This window comes from Seriola lalandi, unplaced genomic scaffold, assembly GCF_002814215.2.
Source record: "Seriola lalandi dorsalis isolate HSWRI2012SDOR001 ecotype SW California unplaced genomic scaffold, Sedor1 jcf7180002050167, whole genome shotgun sequence".
Lineage (NCBI taxonomy): Eukaryota > Metazoa > Chordata > Actinopteri > Carangiformes > Carangidae > Seriola > Seriola lalandi.
In genome coordinates, this window is record NW_019520720.1 from 4409 (window position 1) to 13730 (window position 9322).

Sequence of the window (9322 nt, forward strand, 5' to 3'; positions counted from 1 at the left end):
TTTCTTTCTCTTCATTGCCAAAGTATGAAACAATTTAAAGTGCATAAGACTCTAACTTCTACCACCCTCCTTTTCTTCCAGGTGTCCCAATCCAGCAGATGAAACAGTAGAGGTGGTTCAGAATGGCATCTCCGCTGCGGCCAGATTCTCCTTCAGGATGTTCACCTTTACCAACTTTTCATCCATCTACCTGCACTGCCAGGTCCACCTGTGTCTTCTGTCAAACAACAACTGCACAGCTGTACGTACCACTGTGTATGTGTGTGTGTGTGTGTGTGTGTGCGCGTGCATGGTTTGTTTCCTTGTGAGTTTGTAGATACATTATATAGATTATCAACAGATGCATCAGCAGAAGCCTCTAATGTTGTTTTCCTTCAGCATTGCTACCCAGGTTACCACAGGCGAGTTGGGAGGGATGTATCCTACCATGACACTGCCTCCATCTCACTAGGACCACTAGACCTGATCCCAATGAGCGGTGGTAAGCCCCTCCCCTTGTATTTGACGTACAGCTTAATCAGTGCATGTGTTTTAAACTTTGGTTCTTCTCTTGCAGGCAAAATGATGGAACGAAGCAGTGCTCCAGGCCAGATGACCTCACTGGTGACCCTGCTGGTCAGTCTGCTATTCAGTTTGCTGACTGCCAAAACTCTGGTCTAAGGAGAACAGAGATGATCCATATTTTTAAACATATTACATGTGCTCTCAGATTAGAGGCGTTGTCCCTGTGATTTGGGTGTGATTTTTCTTTACAACAGTGGGGGGCACCAGTGGGGGGCTAAAGTTGAAATCTTTCATCCTTCTATATTCACTGTGTCTGATGTTTATCAGTTGAATCATTGGTTTCTTTGTGATGATTGTATTAAATCTCAGCCATATAAAAAGTAATCATGTATAATGAAATGTAAAAGTATAAATTAATTTAAAAGCATCTTTACATATGGAGTATGCATCTAATTTGTTGCCTTGGAAGTTTTGTACACAACCCCAGCCCAGCCCGAACATGAAGTGGATAAGTATCAGTCAGAAGCAGTTTGTGCATCATACAAAATTAGCCTAGAGACTAGTCTGCTCACTCATCTGTTAAAAAGGCTGATCACCTAAACCCACGGTTAGCAATGATTACCTTAATCATATATTTTCAATTTTGTTCTTTAAATTTACTTGTTTCTGCGATACAATACTGCTTACTTGGTTGCTGCATATCAAACTAATTATTGTGCTTAGATGTATCAATCTCAATTAAGTACAAAGTATATTAGGAGTTGAAGCAATGTTCTTTGTCCTGAAGTTGCTCCTGGTGTAGCCTGCAGATGACACCAAGCCTCCTTTCACTGGCTATGGGAACACAGTAGCCTAGTCCTAGCCTCTTAGCATGTAGCGGCCATGCTTACCGGAGTCCAACAGAAGGCATACACGGTTGAAGCAGCTCCTCTCTCTCTCTCAATAACTCACAAGGCTCTCTCCTAATAAACAAGAGATTTATCAATACACTACGCAGAGATTAATCATTAATTTATGAGGTTTACATCACGTTTCATACCCAAGTTCGTCAGCTCACTCAACGAGCGGCGCTCTCGGTCAGTGTCTCGGGTGTCTCAGAACGAGCGGCGCTTTGCGTGGCCGTGACAAGATACTGGGCTGGTGCGCCACCATGTGGTGGGCATGGTAAACTCTCTTAAATTACATAAATGGGTTTAGTACCCATGTGGGTTACACCCATATTGGAGAGTACAGATAACAGAGTACGGTTGTTGACCCTGTCAAAGGCTGCTGATAGGTCCAGCAAGATAAGACCTAAGGGCGGACCTCTATCAAGGACAACGGAGTCTAAGGGAGGAAATCAGAGACCTCCTTTAAAAATGCCCTTTCAATAGACTTAGATAATAATGTAAGTAACAAAATCTGTCAATATGAAGGTTTTCTGAGCAGAGGCGTTATCCAAGCCTGCTTGCATAGTTTTGATACAGGGGCTACCTTTTCTGATTATATAGTGATTAAATTACCTTAATTTATTTTGCAAATAAAGCACGATCCTGAAGTCTTATTTCATCCAGTTGGCGTGTTTCATGAAATATTGTAATATAGTAATCCTCTCTCAGTGTAGGGCCAGAATAAAGACTTCCCACCTTTGGCTTATGTGGCAGATATACATGTAATTAAAGAGGAGAAGCTTTTTGTGCCACACCACTGGCAGCCACTCAAACTTTGTCATGTTACATAACTGTTACTTAAACAAAAGGTAGGTGAGGTAAATCATAATACTCACACCCTTTTTATTTCATAGAAACCCCAGGAAGCCACACAAGAATTACAGCTCCTGATAAATCAAGAAAATAAACATGAGAATCATTTCTAGTGACTGAGGTATAAAAAAAATCCTTTGGTGCACTTTATCAGTCACATTAAAACATTATTTTGTGTTTGACTGAAGTTGAAGATAAAGATGAAACATGAATCCAGTAGAAGTGATTTAATTCATTCATGTGCAGCGTTATTTTCGGGGTCCTACATTCTAGGATTAACGTGCACCTGGAAAATCCTCCCCCTGCCTAAGCTCTGATTTACAATAAAGATGATTAAAAGACAATTGGATGTTTCTCGCAATTCAGGACAAAGTTAGAGACCGATCTGTTGTCTCTTGGAGTGCCAATGGACATAAAGTTGTGCATCACTCAGCAACAAGCAAACATTTTGATTGACCTTCCTGATGGTTCCTGATAAAACTGACCCATTTTTACAATTTTAAAGTAAAAAATTAATTCTACATATTCTATGAACCAAAATCTGTATATTCACACAGTGGCTGATGGGAGATAGAAATGAACAGACCCCTCCCAGCATCTCCATCAAAGTCACAGTAACAGAAACAGAAAAGACTGCATGCCCAGCTGATGAGTATCCGGCTTCTAATTAACATTCCTCCGCATATGCTGAGGACACCAAGCACACCTATTAACCAACAACAATTATAAAGTGTGTGGCACACCTGTCACCTGTTCCGTGAGTTATGTAATACAATGGTTTCTGATAAAACGTAAAAGTCCCTTCCTATGAAATCATGTTTTCTATTTTCTGTGTATTTATTATGTTCATACAGTTATACGTCAAAGAACGCACAATAATTTAAGTATACGTAACACAGAAATTACTTAAAGCTTAGTTACTAAGTGTGTAAGTGTAATGCAGTGTAGAGATGAAGTTTGAAGACCATATGCAGTCAGAATTTCCCACCCATTTGACACTACTTCTGTCACTATGGCATGGTGCTGATGCATAAACATGTTATTGTTGTAATGAAACTTGCCAATATCTGAAACATTCAGAAATACTCTGCTACTAAAACATAAGTTAGTTTCTGCTCAGATAAAACAAAAATGATCCAGCTAACACACAAAAACACAGTCTAATACAATAGCCCTGCAGTAACACCTCCCTTCATAAAGGTTATAATGTTCTGTTTTAGTTGAAACTGTCTTAGGGAGGTGTTCATTCAACTGTATGATTAATAGGAGGGTGTGGTTTTATGGTTCTATTAATGATCGTTTGGTTATTAATAGAGACACCTCTTTGTGGTATGTGTACATATCTTTGTATTTGTACATACCAGGATCAAAAATGAAGCCAAAGCACAAAGTAACACAACAACAGCTGGCTGAAAGTTGAAGAGGACAGGCAGCTCTCCAACACAGGCGCTGGAGATGCTAAAAGGATAGCAAGTAACCAAATACTGTTGGAAGGTGATATGTGCAGTTCTGTAATCAGCAGATAGGGAGCTGTCAGAGAGTCATACATTTTCATTGGTAACCAAAATGGTTAACAAGGGGCTCCTGAATTAGAGTCCAGACTTGTAATTTGCCTGAATAGACAGACCATCCCTTATTTGTTCTTGATAGCACCAGATGTATAGTTCACCTACAGAGCCCCTGAAGTCCAGAAAACTTGGAAATATTCTCTTTTTTTCTGTAGGATTAGTTTATATTTGTATATATACATTATCCATCATACAGTGTTCATATCCAAATGTGTGTGCAATGTATGTGCTTATTTTACAGTATGCACAAGACTATGTAGGGTACAGACGTTAATTTGTATGTGTATTATTTCTTCTTTATTAAAAAATGTAGAAAAGAAAATTCAAACTTTTGATTTACCAGTGAGACAGTTTTCACACCCACACCATTAGGTTTAGAAATAAAACGAGACCAGCTCAAAAACATTACAAAAGTTTTACGCTCATAATAGAAAAATCACATCCCTCCATATTCTATAGAATGAATTCTTAGCATGGATAAAAAACGATGATAACTCATAATTAGATAGTGTTACATAGTACTAATATACTACTATCTCATATATCTCGTATATATGTGTCATCTGTACAGAACCATTAACTACAGATATTATATAAGATGTTATGTAAAGATGTTTATAGTCATGCAAAATAGTTTCATAATTGTTCAAGCTTTCAGTTTGAAAAGCTGATCAATTTGGGTACAGTGTATTATGCCAGGATTGAAGAAATAGTATGCCATTAATTATCATACATGCTGTACATGCTGTGTCATAGTAGGTAATACATCAGGGTATTCAACCAACATATTTTCATATGGGAAGAAAGCACGTGAAGAAAAAAATGTGCACTGCTGTGACAAATAAACTTGAGTTACCGCCTCATGGTTGTATGCTACTGCCAACCAGGTCAGATTACCTGGTTTCTTCCATTTTGCCCATTAATGGGAGTTGTTCCTTTTCCAAGTAGAGTCTGAGGATAAAGGATGCTGTTTGTGTCTACAACTTGTGAAGCCTCTTGAGGCAGATTTTTTATTTCTGATATAGGGATATATAAATAATTTGATTTGACTGGGCTTTGCTAAGCTTTGTTGTTCTTGCTCTGCTGTATGTCTACTGTATTAGTGTGTAAGTTCATTGAAAAAAACAAAAACAGAATACAATTCCTTGTATGTCTTTACATGCTTGGCCATGGCCATGGAGAAGGGCTTTTGGTTGGCCGCAAGGAGATTCTGGCAAACCATTCTGTTTCTCAGGATGGAGAAGCAGGGCTTAGCCCAGGCTGTTTTCAGCAGGGGAGGAGAACTTCTAACTCGGACTGGGGATAATACCGGCCGGTGGAAGGAGCATTTTCAGGAACTCCTGAACCCAACCACCATGTCCTGTGAGGAGGAGGAGGCAGAGTCTGAAGATTAAGTGGAAGCCTTGTCCATATCCTTGGCAGACGTCTCTGTACCTCAGAAACACACTTGAAAATGTCTTTACCAACATTGCTGTAAATTAACCATTAATTAATACTATTCCAATTCATTGTGCAATATCTACATATTGAGACAACTAACAGCAGCGTACAGAAACATTAATTCTATCATTTGTTGCGGCAACATAAAGACAACTGGAAGTGCTGATGCACTCTCAATGCAAATAACAAGAACTCATAACTCATAACTCATAACATGATTCCCCCCGGTAATGCCGCTTTGAACTATACAAAATCAAAAAAATTATCTCTATCAACTACTGCAATGCCCTTCTGGCAGGCCTCCCTTTATTCACATTGAAAGCCTTGCAGATTGTCCAGAATGCAACAGCCCGTCTGGTCTTCAATCAGGCTAAAAGGACACATCTGACTCCGCAACTCATCAACCTACACTGGCTACCCATGGTCACCCAAATCAAATTCAAGTCACTAATGCTTCCCTTTAGAGTGACGTCTGGGTCTGCACCCATCTACTTGAACAAGATACTGAATGCTATCAGAACAGGGGCGTCCCTGACTATCTTAAAGAATCTCTTGAAAACTCATCTCTTCTAAGAGCACCTCATCTCCTAACACCTTTATCACCCTAACATGCCTTACTAGCATTTACTATGCACTTTCGGTGAACTTCTTTACTTGATCTCCTTCCACTTATTAAATAGATGTAGTATTTAGTACTTACGTCGAGGTCTCCTTCTACACTTAAGCCTTAGTGATGTCCCTCACTTGTAAGTTGCTTTGGATAAATGCCTAACTGTCCGTTTTGTTACAGAAACTCTGAGTTTGCTGTTGATCTGTGTTCATCAGAAGCTCAAGCTTCAATTGTTTTTATGTTTTATCTTTCAAGTACCTAAAAGTTTGTTGTAATTACATTTTTTTGATTGATAAAGATTTTGACTGAGAAACCCTGGGCCAACTACCAATACTGGTTTTACTTGCCTCTACAGTACAATCAGGAAATGGAAAAACCAACACCCTGCCTTCAATCTGGATACATTCGAAGATGTGGACAGTAATTGTAAGATAAACAAACAAATTCTGTTTCCTAATTGCAAAATTAGGACATGAAAGGAGAAGTCTATCACTCTCAAATCTTTATTGGGATATGTGTTATCAAGATTTAACTAAGATTTTTTCTCTCGGGTTTATATGGAGTTGCCAATCGACTAACTTTTGGCATTGCAATAGGACAATTGCCAGTACATCCCATTCTAATTGTATCTGGCTGGTTGTCAATAAGCACCAACCAGTCTAGAATAGTCACATCATTGTCAGGCTGGTACACCACTCCTTCATCTGCCTCTCCTTCCCTGTCCCATGCCCCATTCCTCCACAAATCAGTTCAGTACTTTTGCATGATTCTGAAGAAGAGAGGAATCTTAGAGATAGATATGTCAAAACATGAGCAAATAAAACTGAAACTATCTAGATCCCACTAAACATAAGTGAGAGAATATGTTCTTTTGTAATCTAAGCAAATCAGCCCTTTATGAGATACCCTGAAAACAAACACGGGACTGAAAACAATAACTTAGAAGAGCAGGTGATATGTTCTCAGAAATTAAGACTGAAGTGTACAGTATTGCAAAAATAGAGTTCATATTTTGGTTTTGTTATCTTACTATATTTCATAGGAAAACACTAGATTTTTTTCAACAACTCAAGGCTTTGTTAGAAAATTACATCCCTCTTTTGTTTCAACTGAACACAGTGTGTTAGTCTTCATTATTCTCTATGAACAATGGAATGTTTGGTTCACATGTTAACTGGTCAAACCACACATTTATGGGACTATGCCAGCTATCACCATATAAAGCCTTGTTGCAGATCGGCTGTCTCACTAAATGAACAGAACAAAAGCATCACATATGAGCAGGTAATTCATTCATTTATTATCAAGAGAGGCACTATTTCCAAATTGCTGTGTTTCATAATGATCTGTACTCTGCAATGACAATGAATTTAATCTAAAAAGGAATGTTTTGATTTAACAGATATCTTCATATTAGACATTATCGAAATTTTATTTTTATTACCATTATTACCTCAGAAACAGTTTGGCAGTTAGCAGGAATTGAGTTTAAAATATGACTTGAAAAATAACGTTATGAACCAAAGAACAAGTGATTTGTTTTTGTTGCAGATCTTGGTGGATCTAGCACTTTTTAAAAGGACTTTTTAATATTGCATGATATAGTTGCACTTCAATGTACTTGCATGAATAAAAATGGTGCATGTGTACGCTAATATTCTGTACTATGGATATGTAATATATATCTTGATCGTCATGCATTTAAATCCTTTGCCATTAAAAACCTTATGACGCATTTACAGGGCTTCAAGTTTGAATTATGAAAATGGGATGTCCAATTGTCTTGTCTGTGCTACTTCTGGGGATGTTAAGTAAGTATTTAATTAAATCAAATCCAATTAAATTCACTTTTATTTCTGTGAGACAGCACACACAATATCAAGAACCTGGAACTAGCTTACCTACATTGAATTCAGCCATTTCTAATGTTTTCAATCATGTTTGTGCCTTTTATGCTATGACACTCCAAAATTTTAATCAAATCAAATCCAGTTGAATTCCCTTTTATTTCTGTTGATGTATTTACATAAATTCAGTAACTGACCTTTGTTTATTTATGTCAAAAGTCTATGATTTTTGTCCAATTATATTTCTGAACTCTCTTACACAGGTACGGTGAATCCTCAGGCTACAAGTAAGTCAACGCTTTGACAACCTCTTAGTTTTTGTTTGTTCATAATCCTCACAGGCCAGTCATACAATTATGTCAAAATCAGAAGCTTAAAGCAGTTATAACACCAGGATTTTGTAAGCTGTATATATTAGCGGATTTAAAATATGTATACAGTACACAGAATTTGACACGCAATACGCAGATGTGAAAAACCTAACAGAATATAGTTACTATGAAGTGACAGCACAATGTAAGGTGTTGTATATGAATTCTGTCATAATAGCTTGCAATTTATGTCCCCTGACAGTGTTAAATTCCACTTAACATTGATGTAACACAGTAAAAGCTAAGGGTGTGGAGTTTGTGGCGATACCACACTTTGACACTAGAGGTAGTAGTTTCCTTTGCTGTAAACCAAAGAATTGGCTTCTGATTCTACAGTGTTTTACTGCCCCCTCTGGTTGCACCTGGGATGTGGTCTCAAATGTGCTCTGCTGCACTCGTCCACACATCCAACCATGCTGTCATGGCATACCAACACACTGTACAGTACACTCAGCCAAAACTAGATCTTCAGGGTGTGTTAAATTGCTCTTTGACATGGGCCCTATTCGTGGCAGACATTTTGACCTGTGATAAAAGACAAACCAGAGATGAAACAAATTTTGTTAACAATGTCTCAGCTCCATGATGTGTCCCACTAAGACATTAAAGTGAGACGGGATGCACAATATCAAGACCCTGGAATTAGCTTACCTACATTGAATGCAGTCATTTCTAATCTTTTCAATCATATCTGTGCTTTTTTATGCTATGACACTCCAAAATGTTAATCAAATCAAATCCAGTTGAATTCCCTTTTATTTCTGATTACGTATTTACATAAATTCAGTAACTGACCTTTGTTTATTTATGTCAAAAGTCTATGATTTTTGTCCAATTATATTTATGAACTCTCTTACACAGGTACGGTGACTCCTCAGACTCCACGTAAGTTGACGCTTGGATAACTTCTCAGTTTTTGTTTGTTTATAATCTTCACAGGCCAGTCATACAATCATGTCAAAGAAGCTCAAGGCAGTTATTACACTGGGATTTTGTTAGCTGCTGTTAGCTGCAGATTGTCTCAGGTCAAATTCAAATGAATTTGTCTTATTTTCAAGATTTGAAATATGCATACAGTACACAGTACTCATTAAGCACATGTGAAAAAAACATAACAGAGTATAGTTGCTATAAACTGACAGTACAACATAAAATGTTATAAATGAATTCTGTCATGATACTTTTCATCCCGTTAAATGCCACTCACTTAACTTTGTTGTAGCACATTAAAAGCGTGGGG

The 9322-nt window shown here is 37.8% G+C and overlaps 2 protein-coding genes across 2 annotated transcripts in view; both read left to right on the plus strand.

Annotated features, from left to right (window-relative positions):
• Nucleotides 1-937, plus strand: part of LOC111649203 (alpha-tectorin-like) — a gene marked incomplete at its 5' end in the record, with an annotated part of 5342 nt that extends 4405 nt beyond the window's left edge. The window contains 3 exons of the mRNA XM_023398952.2: nucleotides 55-241; nucleotides 379-481; nucleotides 557-937. Of these exons, the coding sequence (XP_023254720.2) occupies nucleotides 55-241; nucleotides 379-481; nucleotides 557-660 (394 nt within the window). The remainder of the gene's footprint in view (nucleotides 1-54; nucleotides 242-378; nucleotides 482-556) is intronic.
• A 6161-nt stretch (nucleotides 938-7098) lies between these two features.
• The window catches only part of LOC111649204 (sushi, nidogen and EGF-like domain-containing protein 1), a gene marked incomplete at its 3' end in the record, with an annotated part of 3687 nt that continues 1463 nt past the window's right edge, over nucleotides 7099-9322 (plus strand). Inside the window, exons 1-4 of the mRNA XM_087171891.1 lie at nucleotides 7099-7148; nucleotides 7607-7675; nucleotides 7975-7998; nucleotides 8944-8967. Coding sequence (XP_087028017.1) covers nucleotides 7624-7675; nucleotides 7975-7998; nucleotides 8944-8967 — 100 coding nt within the window. The remainder of the gene's footprint in view (nucleotides 7149-7606; nucleotides 7676-7974; nucleotides 7999-8943; nucleotides 8968-9322) is intronic.